The 19638-nt window shown below is 45.5% G+C and overlaps 1 protein-coding gene across 4 annotated transcripts in view; it reads left to right on the top strand.

Annotated features, from left to right (window-relative positions):
- The first annotated feature begins 1970 nt into the window (after positions 1–1970).
- Positions 1971–19638, top strand: part of MRAP2 (melanocortin 2 receptor accessory protein 2) — a 34571-nt gene continuing 16903 nt past the window's right edge. The window contains exons 1-2 of one of the 4 annotated variants that reach the window (XM_006106054.3): positions 1971–2107; positions 19391–19522. In XM_006106054.3, the coding sequence (XP_006106116.1) occupies positions 19396–19522 (127 nt within the window). In that variant the 5' untranslated portion in view covers positions 1971–2107; positions 19391–19395. Of the gene's footprint in view, positions 2108–19389; positions 19523–19638 lie in introns of those variants that run through there. The other 3 variants (XM_023746901.1, XM_023746902.1, XM_014448082.2) reach the window with 3 other exon arrangements.

The following is a 19638-nucleotide window of genomic DNA, read 5'->3' as shown; positions in this document are numbered from 1 at the left end:
CCTTGAAGGGAAGATGGGAAGATGTTGCTGGCACCGGGAAAGGAAGAAGGAAATGGATGCAGCGTGGGGAGGCAGATACCCAGGGGAGAAATGGCGCTCTGCCATCCTACTGATGAGGTTGCTCCCACTGGGTGCTGCGGTGTCAGCCTCTGAAGCTGCTGGTTAGTGGCTTTTTCCATGTAGTACAATGTGCCCTGTCCTCTGCCTCAGGAGCCATTGGCACTCTGCCCGAGACAGGCCCTGACTCTGACAGCTCAGGCAGAGACTGGCCTTTCAGCAGCAGCAGCAGTTCTGTAGCTCTGCTCTCTCTCTCTCCTGTTTAAAAATAAAATTCCCGTCTCCTACCCCTCTTCCCTTTGGCAAACATCAGCTTATTCTCTATATCTGTGGGTCTGTTTTGTTTATTTTTTTAGTGTTTTTTTTTTAAGATTCCACATATAAGTGAAATCAAATGCTATTTGTCTTTCTCTGATTTATTTCACTTAGCATAATGCCCTCCAGGTCTATCCATGTTGTCACAATGGCAAGATTTCATTCTGTTTACTCATGCTTTCATTCATTCTGTCACTCTGCTCTCTCTGACCAGCTTCACCATGCCCTGCTGACCTACCATCCAGGCTCTACTCCATGGTGATGGATCCCATTCAGATGAACGGAATATGCAACTGGAGAATTAGGGAAGGACTAACGAGTCTCATCACAGATGGTCAAATGATTTCATCTAGAATCAAACTGCCTGTGAATGAGGCTGAGGTGTTTGCACACAGTTGTACAGATGGTTTGCAAACTTTCATTTTACATGTAATGATGACACAGATCTTTAAAAAAAAATGTCAATGAATACAATGTCATCTCTAGGAATCCTTTTCTGGCCCCGGGAGACTGAGTGAATCTTACCATTGACCGCCGCCTGGGTGCTGCTTTTGCTGTATTTTCCCCACTGCAATCTGATCTGGTTAAGCCAGGGTCTGGGGCCCAGTCTTGCTGAGCTTGAAGGCAAACTCCTCCATTTACTAACATGTGACCTCGCACAATTCTTTAAACCTCTCCAAACCATCGTTTCCTCGTCTGTGAAATGAAAATGGTGATAATACTGCCTGACACAGTGCCCATGAGTAGTGAAAGAAATGTCCTATACAATAAAGAACAACTCAGGGGCAGAACACTTTCTCCCCAGGACCAGAGTGACTTGCACACTCCTCTTCAGTTGTTTACTCAAAAGCCCTCCTCCCTGGGGGGCCACCTCAGGCAACCTGATTCAAAGCTGCTCTCAGGCCATCCACATTCTCTACCCGCTGCCTGCGTTATTTTTCCCTACAGCACTTGGGGCTGTTTCACACACTACATATTTTACTTATTCGTTATGTTTATTCCTGTCTCTCCCCTAGAATATATGCTCCAGGAGGCTGTATCCCGAGGGCCCAGATCCGTGTCTGGCATGGAATATGGACTCAGTAACTATTGACTGGGAGTGAGGAGTGAGCCATGTCTGCTAACTTGAATGTACTTCTGGCCCCCTCCTATCCGGGGCCCTGTTTGGGGGACATCTGACACCTGCATGTACCAGGAAGCAGGAGGAGAAGGAAAACTGAGGTAGTAATTTAAGTGCCACATGATGGAGGGCCCTGCCCTTAACTGAACTTGCACCCAATGCTAAGGATTTTTCATTGATCTTATTCATGCTGGCCCCGCCCTCTCGCTCACCTCCGTTACTCAAAATTGGCCCAAGAGACCCACTGAGGAGCCAGGGTGGGTGATAAAGAATATTCTCAGACTTCTGTTCCTTTCTAACCAGCAGGGTCTGGTTAGACTGAGAGTGGGGGCGGCTTTAGCAGGAGAGGGCTCTGCATAGCTCACCTCTCCTTGGCCTCGGCATCCTGGGCTGGGAGGCGGCTCCTGCACCCTGCGCAGCCTCGGGTGGGTCGGGAGCGCGCGTCCCCGCCCGCCCGGTGCAGTGGAGCCAGCGGGATTCCCAGCCCCAGGCCGCCGACAGTCCGGGCTTCCGGAGGAGGAGGAGAAGGAGGAGGAGGAGGAGTAAGCGTCCAGGCAGAGCTCACGCACCTCCGAGCAGTTGCGCCGGCGGCCCGGGCGCACCCTGCACCGTCCGGTAAGCCAGGAAGGGAGGGGTGCCCTGGGACGCGCAACCTGGGGCTCAGAGTGGAGAGCTGGAGGCTCTGGCGAAGGCAGTCGGCTGGATGTGGTTTGGGGTGGTTTTTAGTTTGGGATTTTGGGGGGAGGATGGGAGTGGGGAGCGGAGAACCGGGGTTTGAGGGTGCCCAGGGGAAAGTGGGGCCTAAGTTTAAAACCTTCCCCACAGCCCGCTGCTGAGAATTTCCCGCCGGAGGGCTTAGGACAGGCTGCAAGCAGGGGCGCTCGGGGCTTGGGTGGGTTTTCTCCTCTTTGCTAAGAGCCGGGTCTCACCTTCTCCGGAGGGTGAGCAAACTTTCTGCTCCCCGCCTGCCTGACACCGTCATGTCCTGCAACTGCGAGACCTTCTGGGCGCAGGGTTCTCGCGGGTTCCAGCGAAAGGCGCTGTGTCCTGGCCGGGCGCGCGCCCCTGCAGTGGGCAGGGTTCTCAGAATGAACCCTGCTTGACAGTGAATTCATTTTGCTTGCACCAGAGAGCCTGCCCGCAGGCCACGTTACTGATTAGAGAGGGAAATATCGGGTTCGTTTTCCTCCCTCTGCCACCCTTTCTGCGTAATTAATTACGGAACACAGAGTCACCCAGTGAGAAACTTGTTTTGAGGCGTTGAGGCTTCCACAGCAAAGATAATACGAAAAATCCAACATTACCTGGGATTTAATCCGAGGGCAACAACACTCCACAGGGTTCTGAAAGCAAAGGGAGCTGTGGGCCAGTGTCTGTGCTACTCCGGGGGAGAGAAGGGAACTCCTATATGTACATGAAATCTTACAAATTAAAGAAGTTTCCCAGCTGAATCCCCCAGTTCATAGTAGGGTCCGGAAACGAGGGCTGCGAGGCTATTGCTCTTTAGGTCCATCACATGGGGTGCATTACGGAGGATGAGTTCCAGAAAGCAAGAGGCCACCATGAGCCCCTGGGGTGCCTGCCCACAACAGAGAGTTTTGTTCTGAGCAGCAAGGTCCTTCAGTGTTGGTGGAAGACGAGGTGATATTAACAGGTAACAGGAGAAAGAGTAGCTTCTGTCGATTTCTTTTCAAATTGGGAGGGCCAGCCCAAATCCCGCAGGTGGGCTGGATTGTTCAAGGCCCAAGTAGCAGACATTCTAGCGCATGAAAGCGTCCGCAGTAACCTTGGAGCAGCGTGCGAGATGAGAGCAGAGCCGGGAGACTTTTCAAAAGAGGGAAACATGAAATCTTGGCAGCATTCCAAAGTCAGTCCTTAAAGAAGATAGCTCGAGACCACCTAGGAAAGAATTTCTGAAGACAGTTTATGCCAAACTAACTTCTGTCTCTTTTCCAGCAACCAGCTGGTCTGTAGCTAGGGACAGTCATGGCCATTGCTTTTCACGTGTGGGTCCTGACTCATTGGGGTAATGACATCCGTGTAGTGAGTCACACCAGCATTTTTAAAAACATGAAATTATTAGAAGGGGAGAGAAAACATCAGAGTGCATTGCATGTGCCCAAAGCTACTAGTAAGTATTGTTTATGAACCACGTCCTTGTGTGTTAATTCTTTTGTTATTATTATTTTTAACGAAAGGCCCCAGGGAAGGGAGGAAGTGAGGCCTCAGCCCCACAACCCCTCCCTTTGTGTGTTTGTCCTGCTGCTCCCTGCTTGGGAATGCATACTTATCCTGGCCGCCCCATTCATCTTCCCAGGCTAACCCCACTCTGCCCACAGTGGGGGTCACCATCTTTTATCTTGCAAATGATATCATCAGCACATTCTGGAAAATGTAATCTTCTTCCTCCCCATTTCTCTAGGCCCCCAGATGTGGAGGTATTTTGCCAGTCAGAATTCATCTCTTATTCCTTTATTTTTAACCTGTTATTGTAAGGGTGTGGTAGCAGCTCAGTTAGGTTCTTTCTAATACACAGTAGGTAGGTTGGTTCCCTGGTCCTCTTTGGTCCTCACAGCTGGGTGGCTGTTATTTACATTTCACAGAGGTTCCCTAAGTAAGGGACCTGTAAAGTCACTGACCCCCTCCCCCTCATGGACAATCTCAAGTGTGTCCTGCTTTTGCAGAGGCATGTGACAAAGTCTTATACTGCCCCTAAGGATGAGGTGGGAGAAGAGTGGACATAAAGGAAGTCTGTGCTTCTCCCTGCACCTCTTAGCCACTACAAATCTAGGAGGGTATGCTAAGGAGACTCAAAGAGACACTAATACTAGAATGTTGAGCTCACATTAGGGTTGAAGGTCTAGTTCCGCATTTAGGTTCCAAGACTCAATGGGGGTTAAGGGGCTGGGTGAAAAGGGTGACGGGATTAAGAAGGAAAACAACAACACATTGACAACAGTATAGTGATTGCTGAGTGAAAGGAGGGTAGGGGGAGGTGGAAGAGGGCAAAGGGGGGCTAACTGGTGGCGGAAAGAGACTTGACTTTGGGTGGTGAGTGCACCATGCAGTATGCAGGTCATGTGGTATAGAGTTGTATACTTGAAGTCTGTATGGTTTTTTAAAAGATTTTATTGCTTTCAGAGAGGAAGGGAGAGGGAGAGAGAGATAGAAACGTTGATGATGAGAGAGAATCATTGATGGGCAGCCTCCTGCACACTCCCTACTGGGGATTGAGCCTGCAAACTGGGCATGTGCCCTGACCTGGAATCAAACTGTGACCTCCTGGTTCATAGGTCGATGCTCTACCACTGAGCCACACTGACTAGGCGAAACCTATATGGTTTTATTGACCAGTGTCACCCCAATAGATTTAATTAAAAAATATTTTTAAGTAAAGGAAGAAGTGGCCCTGGTCAGTAGCACTTCATGTGAGAGAGAAACCCTGGGTGTTTCACTGGCCCACCAAGTTCTGAATGAACTACACATAGTGTGAAGTAGCTGCTCCGGAGCAGACAGGGGTTGCAGAGATAAGGGCAGGCCTTTTAATAGACATTTATATGGAGCTTATTATGTGCCAGGCACAGTTATGTGTGTTTCACAGTTTTATCTCAATCCCTGTAACAATATCACGAGTACGGAATGATTGGCACCACTCCTATTTTTCAGATGAGAAGGCTAGGCACAGAGAGATTGAGTAATTTGCATAAGATTACATAACTAGTAAGTAGTAGAACTAGGATCAGTACATTACAACCTGAGCCCTTCACTGTGGGGAGCTGAGTGTAAAACATTCTTCGCCGACTCTGTCCACACCTTTGGGAACCCCTGGACCGCTGGGGCTGGACCCCAGCACTTCACCACTGTCATCTACTCCCAACCTGTGGCATTTGGATCAAAGGAGCCCGGGCCCGCTTTACTCAGTGACCATTCTGGGTGGCCCCTTTGTAGAGAACAGGGACCAACCTCAGGGCATCCGGAGGAAAGTGTCCTGGATGACGAGGGTCTGACAACCAGGCCACATGAGGAACAGGGAGCATTTAACTTTGCAGAAAGGAGCCTGGTCCGGTTACGAGGCCAGTCCTCAGGCACCCGAGGAAGAGGAAGTAGAAGCAGATCAAAGCCCACGCTGGGTGATCTTCTGTCAGGACTGGGAGAGGATTCCAAACTGCATTGGTTATGTTGAATTTGATGTTTCTGAATGCCCCTTTCAATACTCAAGTTCCTCAGTTTTAAGAGATATATGAGAAAAGTGAACTTCAAAAATAATTGGAAATTAACAGGCTATTCTAAACATTGGTGTTTATAAAAAATAGGGTACTAAATCAAAGTTCTGACTGAGACACTTACTCAAGTTCAGTGAAATTTGAAAGGAAAGTACCAGGCCACCAAGTAGAAATTTCAGTGTAAATATTTGAGAACTTTTTCATAACTCACAAACCATTGGTCATTTCAAGAATATGAAGATTGAGAGAGGACTTCTTCAAAGGGATCTTTTGTTCCTTCCTTTATCCCAAACCTGATGTGTGTGTGTGTGTGTGGGGGGGGGGACTATTGTGGGACCACTAGTTGAGCTGTACATGTGTTTCCTGCATTGGAGCTCACGAGGTGGCCTGGGCTGCAGGATCACCTCCTTCCCCAGAGTTTGTGGGGATAAAGGATGCTGAGGATGTCCTGAGGACCAGGTGGGGCCATGTGGGAGAGGGGGCTAGCCTCAGGCCACTCTAAATTCAGCCCAAGAGCAAGGGCACCTCAGCAGCTAGAGTTTCCAGAAATCTAGAAGCTATGGTAGGAGTGAGCAGTCAGTTGAAGGACAATGAATATCACTAAATCACCCATAAAGAGTGTGAAAACAGTTAATACAGTCTTGTCCGCTTGCTCTGATCTCAGAGGGGTGAGCAGCTGCAGCAGTTGGGCATAAAGTGGAGATAGAGAACAGAGGTTAACTGTCCCCCAATCCCTGCAGTGGACCAGTTGCGGCAGGACCTAGCTGGTGTTGGGCAGGATTTAGTGTTATAATGAGGTTGAAGTTTCTTTTATTTTCAGACTGCACATTTTAGTTCTTTGGGGACTTTGAAGTGGTTGCTTGAGCAGAAAAGTCATGGTACTTGCGCAAGTGTTCATCTGAGGGCAGGGCGGATGAATCCAAGTATGCATTTTAAGGGGCAGTGGAGGAGAAAAATGAAATTGTTGATTCAGTCCCACACATGTGCCAGCTCAGAGCATGGATTATACATGCTTCAGCTGAAAGAGTAAAGAGTAGCCCGGCTGGTGTTTCTCAGTGGTTGAGACTGGATTTAGGAACCAGGAGGTCAAGGTTCAATTCCCAGTCAGGGCACATGCCTGGGTTGCAGGCTTGGTCCCAGTGGGGGGCGTGCAGGAGGCAGCTGATCAATGATTCTCTCTCATCATTGATGTTTTTATCTTTTGTCCCCTCTCTCTTCCTCTCTGAAATCAATAAAAAATATATTTAAAAAAAGAAATAGTAAAGAGTAGCAGTGTGTTTGCTTGATGTTACATGTACTTCAGACAGTGGAAGGTTTAGAGGTAGGGGCATTTAGAGCGCAAGGGGTCAGGCTTGAGAAGACCGGCTCATCAGATAAAGGCATAATAAATGCTTGAAAGAAAATACCCCATAAAATTACCAGGGTTCTCAAGTGGACATCAGTCTGTTGTTAAAGATTGAAAACTTTCATATTCACGATTATCATATTCCCAAAAGTCATAGCTTATCTTCAGACATTCCGATAGCAAGCAATCGGGAGAGAAGCTGTTTTTTTTTCCGTAGTGAGTCCAGGCTTATGGGACATGGTCAAGGTTTTCTTATTTTGGAGACCAGCTTTTAGACATTGGTCATGTTATTTTTGGCTTATTTCAGGGTGCAAAGTGATTTTTCCCCTTGACTGAAGTATGAGAATTGCTTAGTTTTCTTGGACAGAGGGGAAAATGTGCACTTTTGCTTTTTCTCCCTTGCAAATGTGATTCTTCAGTCCATTATGTGGAAGTAAAAAAAAAGCAGAAATTGAGAATGTATGAGATGCTAATGTTGGGGATGTTAGAATCTGGCTTTAATTGTTACTTGTATTTGTTTCCCCAAGATCTATGCAATTTTCGCCTAACTAGAGAACACAAGTAAATTTAATGACCCTTCAAGGGAAAATATAAGCTTCAAAAAATGATTCTCTTCCAAGGCGCCTTTGTATTCTTCGCGCATGGCCTTGCGAACAGCAAAACGCCTGCTGAAGGCAAAGGCAGGGCAGGCTGAGGGGGCAGCTTCCTGGGAGTTGGCTCTGAAGTTGCCTGGTTGATAAAGAAGAAAAATTAGGAGATGATGAATGTGGATCAGTGGTTGTCAACATAACCTCTTTCTACTAACCTTTGTGTAGATTTCCCCAGAAAATGTAATTCTATCTGGAGGGGGAGGGTTTGGGGGGAAAGGAAAGAAATAATTATAAGATGAAGATCTGGAAACAGTATCATGTAAACCTACATATTTTCCTCTCAGAGCCTCTTTAAATTTCCCACTAAATTACCCCAGCAGGGGAGGAGAGTGCACCTGTGCTTCTGGGAGTCCAAAGCAGAGGCCAAGGATCCCAGAAGCAAGTGGATGTTTATCTGGAATATTCATTTGATTTTTGCAGTTTGCTCTATGTCATAGCTGAACTGATTTAATAAAAAAATAATCCTGCAAGTCTTCTCTTAAAATTGATGCTCCAGGAGAACATGCCAGATATGCTCGAGGCTGTGGAGTTTATTTGGCATCCTGAGTCCTAGGCAAGCAGATGGGGGGACCTACTTTCTGCCCCTCGCTTGGTAAGGTCCCCTCTGGCTCCCTCCTGGCTGGACCCCTTCACGCAAGCCAGGAGTCCCAGGGTGCCTGGAGCCCGACTGCTTTCACTGTGCCAAGCTCTGGTTTTCTTGTAATCGGGGCTTGTGGGTGGAGTAGGTGGAGAAGCTGTGAATCCCAGACCCAGGAGGATAAGATGATCATCAGAAAGTGTAGCTTTCCTGCTGCTCTGTCTCCAGCTCTTAAATAAATCACTACTTTGATTTAAACTTCCTTTTCTGGGTAATAGAGATAGAAATACCCAATTTCTCTCCTTTTAGCTCGGTTGTCAAAAGAATGATTCTGCTCTGGGCTGTAAAGAACAGTGTGTGCTGCTTGGAGACAGACACCTGAGCAATAACTAGGAATTAGGCTTATTTACCAACTCATCCTCTAAGCATTCAAGATCTCACTCGCCTGAATCTTATTGTTCCAGGTATTTCAAAAAACTACACTAATTAAAATGGAAAGGGTGGTTGTTTCCCTAGTATCATTAAAATGGTAATGCACCTGGCTGTGTAATATGTACATCCCTCTGAAGGTTCAGTGAGAGGCAAAGTCAGATCCTTAGGCGGTCTGATTTATATTCTCTCCTTATTAAAACGATCCCAGTAACCTGTGTGATGGGCTTTCAGAGAGGGGAGAGCGTCCTCGTGGGCTGAGATATTTGAACAGGACCCCATGGGGCAAGTGGTGACTGAGCCCTACCCTCAAAGGTAGATAGGAATCTGGAGAGGAGGGGGATGCCAGTCCAGGCTGGCAGGTGGAATAGAGTGGACAGGGGCTCAGAGGACCATCTTTGAGGTCCCCTCCCATGTTCCTATGCCATAATGAGCCCTCCCTTTCTTAACAAGCCCTTTGTACCTGTTGTCTGTTTGTGTCATCAGAATTTTGTGTTGCACCTTAACCTGTGTGTGTGTGTGTGTGTGTGTGTGTGTGTGTGTGTGTGTGTGAAGCCTGAATTCTTTGGGGTTACAGGCCTTTACTTTTCAACTTCCATTAAATGTTTTATAGTTGAGCTCACAATGTTTAGAATATTTTTGTTGGGCTGAATTAACTTATACTAATCTCAGCATGCTTAAAACTAGTACTCTTTTTCCTTGAAGTACATGTATATGAAAATGTACCTGGTAATAAACATTTATTGAAGATGGGATATACTGGGATAGATTAATGGCATTTTGAAAATGGTTTTCTTCCAAAAAATATATTTGTTGTCTCACAAATATATTTTTAAAGGGGAAGTCATTTTTAATGGACTCTCTAGGACAGTTTATAGAATCATCTTATCAAAAAGAACATTGTTGCCCTAACCGGTTTGGCTCAGTGGATAGAGCATCGGCCTGCGGACTGAAAGGTCTCAGGTTTGATTCCGGTCAAGGGCATGTACCTTGGTTGTGGGCACATCCCCAGTGAGGGGTGTGCAGGAGGCAGCTAATCGATGTTTCTCTCTCATTGATGTTTCTGACTCTCTATCTCTCTCCCTTCCTCTCTGTAAAAAAATCAATAAAACATATATATTTTTAAAAAGAACATTGTTATTTAAAAAATTAATTCTAGCAGCTATATTACTTTCCCAGGGCTGCCATAACAAAATACCAAAGACCGAGTGGCTTAAACAACAGAAATTTATTTTCTCGGAGGACCGTGGCTGCCTTCAGCACAAAAACTCTCCCTGGTTTGGAGAAGGGTGGTTCCTTGCAGCCCCGTCAGAGCACTGCTTTTCCGTGGAGAGGAAGCACCACACGAGCTCTTGGGAAGAGAAAGCTGGATCCTTAAAGGCTGGCCACGGAGGGAGCCTCCACCGGGAAGGGTGTCTGGATGTCCCAGCACCTTTTTCTCACCTGTGGTGGTCCTTTGCTTTGAGGAGGTCTCAGTTACATTCCTTCTAAGTACATTGGTCAAAAAGTACTGGGTTTTTAAAAATTATTTCCTTATTTAAAACAATTTTTAGAACTTTAAAAATATGGACAATATAGCCCTAACCAGTTTGGCTCAGTGGATAGAGCATCGGCCTGCAGACTCAAGGGTCCCGGGTTCGATTCCGGTCAAGGGCATGTACCTTGGTTGCGGGCACATCCCCAGTGGGGAGTGTGCAGGAGGCAGCTGATCGATGTTTCTCTCTCATCGATGTTTCTAACTCTCTATCCCTCTCCCTTCCTCTCTGTAAAAAATCAATAAAATATATTTTAAAAAAATATGGACAATATAAAATTTACCATTTTTAAGTGTAACAGTCAGTGGCATTAAGTACATTCACTTTGTTGTCCAACCATCACTACTATCCATCTCCAAAACTTGTTCCTCACCCCAGACTGAAACTCTGAACCATCAAACACTAATGCCCCATTGTCTTCTCCCCCTCGCCCTTGACAACCACCACTCTACTCTCTGTCTTTATGTAATTTGAATAGTATAGGTACATCATTTCAGTGGAACTATGTAATATTTGCCCTTGTGGGTCTGGCTTATTGCATTAACATTATGTTTTGAAGGTTCATTCATGTTGTAGCATATGCCAGAGTTTCCTCTTTCTAAGGCTGAATAATATTCTATTGCACATACATACTACGTTTTGTTTATTCATTCATTTGCCAGTGTACCTTTGGATTGCTTCCACCTTTTGGCTATTGTGAGTAATGTTGTTGTGGAGATTGTACAATAACTATTGGAGTCCCTCCTTGAATTTTTTCTCTTTAGGTGTATACCCAGAGTTGGAATTGAGGGATCATAAGATATTCCATGTTTAAATTTTTGAGTAACTGCTCTACGGTCTCTCATAGCAGCTGCGCCATTTTACATTCCCACCAGCAAAACATAAAGGTTTTGATTTCTTACATCCTTGCTGGCACTTATTGTTTTCTGTTTTTTAGAATTTTATTTTAAATAACAGCCATCCTAATGGGTGTGTTATCTCACGGTGAAGCACTGCTTTTTGATAGTTGGTCATTGACTTGACTCTAGTGCTTTTAAACATCCTTTCACTGAAGATTCAGGAATAGAGCAAACATAAGTAAACAGTATTTGGAGTCCAGAAGACCTAGCTATGTCAGTGTGGTCGACTTGAGATTCCATGCCTCAATATGCCTAGAATTTTTTAAAGTCCAGACCAAGAAAAGCAAGATCCAGAAAAAGGCAGGAGTTAATTAACCTTGTGACATTTCTGTGGTGGGGACCCCAGCCCCACCGTGGGAATGGCCTCACTTTGTGGCTGCAACAGGACATCTGTGTTGGGATATGAGGCAGTATAGCATCCTCGCACGCATGCAATGGGGTGGCTGAGCAGAGCCCTGTTCTATTACATAACTCCTTTGCCCGAATTCCACATTCACCAGCTACTCTTCTGATCTTAAATTTTATTTCCTAGACTGTGTAAAATATGCTCTGATCCACTTGGGCATTTTATTCCTTATTGTAATTCAACAAATTGATGCTCTGGTTATAAATCGTTCTGCTGTGCTTTGTCAGTGTGACTCAGTTCATGAGAGCTTCCTCACATAGGGTGCTGTGAAAACCCAGCTTCCTAAATCGGCAGGGCTGGGCTGAGGTGTGGCCACTGGGGGCAGTGCGCCTGCCACCCCCACACCTATCTCCGAGTCAGGCCTCATCAAGTCTCAGGAAACCCTTTCCGGATGGAGGTTTTACAGTGTGTTTTCTTCCCTGTGTGGGCAACTGAAGCCTCTGATGGAATGGGAGAACTCTGCCTCAGGTTCAGGGTTGGGAAAGAGAGTGAAGGAAGATAACATTGTGGCTTCTCCACATTATAAGAAATTGATTCAGTAAGTATTTATTGCTCGTGTGCTGTGAGCCAGGCCTTGTGTGGATTGCTGGAAGTACTGCAGTGAAGAGCAGGGAGGCCCTGCCCTCATGGTGCTTATGGTAAAGAGTCAGGAGGACAGAGGAGGCCACTAGAGGATTGGTCTGAGCAGTCCTAGCAAAGCCTGTACTATGGGGTGTACTGCAAAGATCTGTTACTGTCTGCAAACATCTCCAGAGGCTCAAGGGACAGTCATTGTGTTCCAGTCCCTGGTTGTTCATGCAATAATCATTGGCTGGACTGAGCCATAGTGGGACAGAGCTGGGAAACACTAACTTTAAAAATTACTTTCTGGCCTATTGACTGCTATATAGGTACGCAGGGCATTATTAGAGGAGGCGAGTTTAGGAGTCTCAACCCCTTACTCGTTTTCTTGCACAGCTGGTGGAGGAAGGAGTCCCACTCATTAATTGTCTCTCCATTTCAGGTGTTGGATGAATATCTAGCTCCATGAAATATTAAGTCCTTTGTCTGGTTTTGGAAATTGTCCTTCTATTGGCATTGATTCTGATTTTAAGACAGAAATTCTTCAGGCTTGAGAACACTTCGTGTTCTACATTTAGCTCCTAGAAACAAGTAAGTAGCTGCTGTGCAGTGAAGTGGGAATAGACAGGAACATGCACCCACAATTTCTTGGCCAGCTGTCAATCACCATGTTTTTGAGGTCTGCTGGGTAACCGAGTGCCTTCTCGGAAATACCAGGGAATGGCATGAAAAAGTTGATAGTGTAGAGCAAGCATGTCAAACTCGCGGCTTGCAGGCCGTAGGCCTCGTTTAAATGACATGCTTGGTGTAGAGAAATTTGGGAAGTATGTCCATTTGCAAGGGGAGAAGGAACCCAGTGTGTTAGTAGCCAGAGTGTCAGACCTCAAAAGTAAGATGCATGCTCAAGTCAAAGATGGTTGTCAGGAGGAGGGGAAGACTCTAGGGTCCAGATGCCTGACCTCTTTATTTGGAGGAAGTAAAAATGCACACCCGTGAAAGGAGTTTCTGACTTAAAATGGGTTCACAGAAAAGGGATCTGCAAACTTGAGAATTGAAGTGACAAGAGCAAGTAGAAGGTGGTGGCTCACAGGGAATCTAAAAAGAAGTGAGCTGGGGAAGAGGATCGCATCAGCATTTTTAAAGCACGGCCCTGAGGAGATGGCAAAGGCTCTGACGTTAGAGGCTCGGGCACGGTTCTTTGCTGGGATGCGTTGCCTTATGAAATGCTTTAGTGCTATCCAGCTGGCTCTGAGCTAACCATTTGCCCAACTCAGAACCTTCAAGCCTCTCATTTGATCTTTGTGTGACTCTACCCACTTAGGTAGAGGTAAGCTGGGTGTACTGTCAGTTCTGATTTAGGTGCCTGGTCACATTTCCATGTGATGAGGGAATTAAGCTCCCAAAGCTGTGACTCTGAAGTTCTAACCTTGGCCTTCTCGGCCACTAGAGTGTGGCCTGGTGGGACGTTACCTTTGGTTTCTCAGATGCCTTTGTGGGAGAGAGATTGGGTGATGGGTCATGAGGGTGACATCTCTGTGTTGTGCTAGGGACTGTTGTTCTTAAGAATATGAGGAAGAAAGACATAAGAACAGGTAACTCATGAGACTTTTATGGCTCAGGCCAGAACAGAGGTTGGTGTCCTAGGTGGCATGCCTACTTTTGGAGTTTGTGAATGGAAGACAAAGAAGATAGAATCGCACTGCAAATGAGAATTTTGTTCTGGAATTTGAATAGGTCATTAGGTCTTCTTCCTCTGCAGGCTGGTCACCATGGGTATTTGGATCTGTGGCATTGGCTGGGAGCTTCTGGGGTGCCTCTCTGGGTGCTCTTTCTGTCTGTGCTGGGGTGTGTGTGTCTGTGCTGGGGTGTGTGTGTGTGTGCATGCACACACTCATTTTTCAGGGGTTATAGGCATCTTTTGGATTTTTCTTTAATGTGCTAGTCCTGTTCCTGAGTTGGCAATCACTGGGAAAACTCAGCTGCTGATGTTAAATCCTTAACATGGAAATAAAGGTTGTCTAATTCCAAGACAACAGCCTGATGGTGTGTGTACCATCATAACCCACCAAGATATTGACGAAGAGCCTTTATTCACCCCATAGAAGGTTGCATGTCCCAGGACATCTCACTAAATTGGGGAGATGGAGAGCATTGCTTGACCTGTGTCTTTAAGAAGCTGAGTGCCCAGGAGTGCTGTGGGAACCTAGGTTGGAGGAGGAAAGACTGGATAGTCAGAAGAGGGATGAAAGTGTTGGGGCCATGCATGGGAGAAGGGGTGATGTTAACATAGCCACGAAAGGTGTCTGGGGCCTGCTAATCATGTTCTTTCCTCCTGGATTTGAGATATATTTGTATCCCTCTCCTCCCCAGAAGTTGGCCTAAACTACCCCATGCACAGGTAGACTTCCTTTTCAGGTGTGGCTTTGAGGTGAGGTGGTAACTTTTCATTATTGTTGGCAAGGCTGCTTTTAGCAGCTCAGAAGAACAATTAATCTCTTATTGCTGCTCCGGGAAGCTTGGTTAGGATGTTTCCTCTTGAAGAAGTTATTTTTAATGATGCTGATATCATGGATCCAACATTATGGAAATAGGGGAGAAGCAGAGGCGCAGAGGGCTCCTTCAAGTGCTACGTTTCCTGTTTGCTGTGTTCAGAGAGAGCAGCTGCCTGCCTCTCAGCACCCGCCCCGCACACACGTGAGCTGGTGCCAGACGACCTTTCCCTCACCGCCTGCTGTGAGCCAGATGTTCCTGGTGAGAATATCAGTCTCTGGGGCTGCTACCCAGACATGCTGGCAGCTTCTGAATGGTGACACAGTGAGCTTATGTTTCTGCAAAGCTTGGAAAGGCAGCCTTGTTTTTGATAACGGATGCTATACAAAATCCGGCCTTGCTAAGCTTCCTGCTTGCTGTGGGTCACTGTGCCATTGACCGCCCATGCTGATTACTCTGAGACTTGGATGAAAACAATATTGCCTCGTGGACTTTTGCAAGGGTGCAAGGTGACTGCTTTAAAGGAGAGGCCAGAGGTCTGTCCTCCAAACCTTTGTCTCTGGGATTCAAGAACTGAGAGGGAGAAACAGTGGAAACATAATGCTCTTTGTAATACCTTAAGCAATAAAATAAAATTAAAAACAAACAAACACACAAACAAAACAGTGGAAACAAAACCCCTGCTTTTATGCGAAGGCTGCCGAAACGGTGGCTGCTGGGGAGGGGTTGTCTAGCATTTCATTCCCTGAAGAACCTCTGATACTGTTATTCGCCCAGAACCTTTGGCTCCGTTATTCACTCACTCTTGTCTCCAGGTATGTTTGTCAGCGCACAGATCAGCCTTTCCACTTTCAGGGTCTTTGCAGATGTGACTTTCAATTATGTTTGGTCTCTCTGCATCCCTAAATGGTTCATTAGGTGAACAGGAGTGGTGTAAGGAGGAGAAAAAGGAGGAATTAAGAAACATTTGCTCTATGGTAGGTAAGTGGTTGATATTTCTTGGGTCTGTCTCTTTCACAGCTATATTTTATGCTGGTCCTTGGTCAGCCTTGTGAGCGGGGGGTGTCGATGTTTCTTTCTAACCCAAGAGAGTGACCACAGCTGGGGCCAGCAATGTGTGCAGATGTGGAGAACAGTATAGCCAGGGGGCCAGCAGCTGAGATAGAACACGGAAAACACTATCTCGGCTTTATTTTCATTGTTTTATGCACTTTTCTGTTTTTCTATTAACAGTCTTGACACTAGATGAAGCCTGCTGCTTCCCTTTGCTCAGCTTATTACATTGTCTGTAATACTGATTTCCAATAAAAATGATATGTACAAGCCAGACTTCATCTTATTTCCCTTCTGTAAATAGAGAGATTATTACCATCTTTTTGATGGATGGAGCAGCATGAATTCCAGGATGTACATGTTTCTCATGATAACTTTCAAGCAACCTAAACAAATAACTACTGAGTTATTTTCATTGTAATTTTATTCATTTGTCTAGAACACATAGATCAACTAACTACGTGGTGAATTTGGTAGAATTGACTGACAGGGGAGTGGCTGATGTCTGAAGAACAAGCCTAAGCTTTTCTGTCCCAAATAGGATTGTTTAGCGAATAATAATAATAATAGTCCCGGCTACTATTTATTGATCTTACCTGGATCCAGGCGAGTGACATTTTATGCAATATCACATTGAAACTTTAACAGCAATCCCATGAAGTAGGTACTGATGCCATCTTTGTTTTCCTGATGGAAAAACTGAAGCTCAGATCTTTCTTTTTTTCTTTTTCATTGCTCTAGAGGAGAGGTTGGCAAACTCTCTATAGAAGACCAAAAAGTAAATATTTTAGCCTTTGGGACACACTATCTCTGTGACAACTCCTGAGCTCTGTTATTGTAATACTACAGAAGCCTTACAAAATGCAAAACCAAACAAAGGTGGCTGTGTTCCAAATAAAACTTTATTTCTGACACTGATATTTGGATTTCATGTACTTTTCTCATGTCACATAATATTACCATTCTTTTGACTTTTTTAACCATTAAAAATGTAAAAATCATTCTTTACTTGCAGTCAGTACAGGAGCTGGTGGTTGGCAAGATTTGCTGATCCCTGATGTAGATGATGAGCAGAGAAGGAAGAATGGGTTGGGCTGTGGTGGTAGGAAGGACACTCCTGCCAGAGGGAACAGCATATGTGCAGGTAGCAGACAGCATGAAGTATTTGAGGAAATGCAATCAATGCAAGTACAGTTTGATAGGATATGTGGCATGATCGGAGGAGACATCAAGGCCTAAGTTATAACCTTATAGGACATTTTAATGATTTTGGACTTTATCCTTAGATCAATGAGAAGGCATTAAAAGAATTAGGCAAAAGAATGACAAGGGCAGTTTTTTGTTTTTTTAAAAAAAGATCATTGGCTGATGTGTGGAGAAAGGAGTACAGTGGGTTACAGTAGAAGCAAAAAAACCAGCTGGGTGATCATGGTAGCTATTAGTGAATGTAGCCAGACCATATCCTGACAACAGCATCTTCAGGCAGCGAGGATGAGCAGGTTTGCAGAGGAGGAAAATGTGGCTGGGAGAGACGAGTGTCTTGCCTGTCCACATAGCAAATGGAAGTAGAGCAAAGATGAAGACCCTGGTCTTTCGGTGACTTTTTCCCTGTATGGTGTGAAATTCTAACATTCTACAATTGAAATTACGTTTATCTTCATCTGTCATTTATCTCTGACCCTCCAACTGAAGAGCTAGCTACTCCTCTCTGTCTCTCATAAAATTCTCATGAATGAGGATAGTGCCTCTTAGGTTTGAGTCATTAATTCTCATTTTCTGAGGAAATTAATTTTGTTGTTGAGGGAAATAACCCCTTGTTCAAATAAGAGAAAGGCCGAAGATGATACTGTGGGGATGGTTTTATGTTATTTTTGTGCTGGCATTTGACAGGGAGCTGAATACTACTTTAAAGGCCAGCTTTTCTTACAATTTGCGTAGCTCTCTTTCCCAAGTGAGAATTGGCACGCTCTCTTCTACCTTTGGGGGAATAATTCATCTGGCTGGGCCTCAGAGTCACACCAGTTCTGACACAGGCATATACATAACTCTGGCTCAGAGCACTCGATCTTTTGAACAATATGATGCCAGGAGCAGTTGGAGTTTGTTTCCATGGGGGGTGGGGAAGAAAGGAAGAGGGAAAGGGGAGACGCATGCCTTGAAGCAAAAAGGGAGATTTTGCTTCAGTTTCTCTGGGGTTGTGCCTGGGAGGTGGCAGTGGGTGACACTGACCTACAGTGGGGGTGGGAGCATGGGAGCTTCAGAAAGCTTTAGGTGGGTGGACCCCAGTGGTGGTAACTGTTCAGTGAATCTCGGTTTTGGCTGGTATTTCATTCAAATCACTGTTATTTGTCACTTTGTGTTCCTTCCCCATTATAAGGGAAGGTCTGTGGGTCCTGGTCTGTGTCTCAAGTGTCTCCTCCTATCCCATGTCGACTAGGTGTTTCATCAGCAGAAAGGATTTATTCAGGAAAAAGAAAGGCTTGCAAACCAGGGCATGCAGACAGGGCAAGTCATGTGCAAGTTCTGGCCTGTGCCAATATGGAAGGTATTTAAAGGAGGGAAAGGGAGTAAAGGGAATGGAAATTAGAACCATAGAGCTTTACTACGAACACAGAGTTCTCCCTTGTAGGGCTCTCACAATGCTTCCATAAGCCCTAGCTCCTCGCATAGACCCTCCTGACTTAGTTTGCTTAAAGTGCCAGTTAGTCTTTATCACCCACAGTGGACAGTGTCTTGCACACAGCAGGTGTTCAGTATTTAATACGGGCTCTGTTGACCTGTTACCTTTGGCATCCATGCCACACAGTGCAACTTCTCTCAAAAATGTCAGAATTTTCTAATCTGAAGTCTTCAGAAAGAAGACACTTGGGATATCCCGAAAACAGGACAAATTTTAGGAGGATCATCCATTGGGGATCTTCTCCCTTTATGCAACTTATGTTGTCCACTTCTCTTTTCTTCATCCCTTTTGACTAGAATTAGGTTGCATGTCTTTGTTGTGTATAGTAGATGCTCAATAGCAATATGCTGAATTAGTTCACTCCTGATACTGATTTTATTTATTCTCTGTAGGCTCTTTTTGTTGTTGTTGTTAATCCTCACCCAAGGATATTTTTCCATTGATCTTTTAGAGAAAGTAGAAAAGAGAGGGAAAGACAGAGAGAAACATCAGTGTGAGAGAAACACATAGATTGGTTGCCTCCTACATGCGCCCTGACCAGGGCCCAGTCAGGGAGGAGACTACAACCAAGGTATGTGCCCTAGACTGGAATCAAACTCGGGACCCTTTGGTCCACAGGCCTACTCTCTATCCACTGAGCCAAACTGGCTGGGACTCTGTAGGTTCTTTACGTATTCACTCAGGTATAGGTGATGAGGCTGAAGTTGCAAGCTCAGAGGTATTGATGTACTCTCTCTCTTTTTCTCTTCATTCTTTCATCAGTTATTGAAAGTTGATTATGTGCCAGGTATTGGGGTAAGTTATGCAGAGTGGGGGGGGCAACAACAAAAGAAGACATGGTGTCTGAAATATATTCCAGTCTAGTGGAGAGAGAACAAGAAATAATGGTCACTTTGTATGAGGTGTGGGCAGCCATGTGGGCCTCTCCCTGACCTAGTGGGTAGGACCTCCCCGCTGAAATCTCAAAGGTGGTCAAGAGCAATTGGAGTCCCTGAGCAGCTGTGGGTGAATTAACAGGTTCTGCACTTGCCTTTCTCCATGTGTGCACAGTGGAGATGTCTGCCCAGAGGTCAATTTCTAACAGAACATCTCAGCAGTCTGCATCTAACTCTGACCACTCCTTGGAATATGAGTATTATGAGATGGGACCAGTTTCCTTTGAAGGACTGAAGGCTCATAAATGTAAGTCTTTTACAATTCTCCACTGTAAGCATAATATGTATTTGTCTCAACCGGTGAAATCCCCAGTGATTACTTTTCCTGAACATTCTATCTTTTTGCAGAACTCTGTCCTCTAC

This window comes from Myotis lucifugus, unplaced genomic scaffold (assembly GCF_000147115.1).
Source record: "Myotis lucifugus unplaced genomic scaffold, Myoluc2.0 scaffold_754, whole genome shotgun sequence".
NCBI lineage: Eukaryota > Metazoa > Chordata > Mammalia > Chiroptera > Vespertilionidae > Myotis > Myotis lucifugus.
Note: the sequence above shows the minus strand (reverse complement) of the source record. Positions and strands in the feature narration are given on the sequence as shown.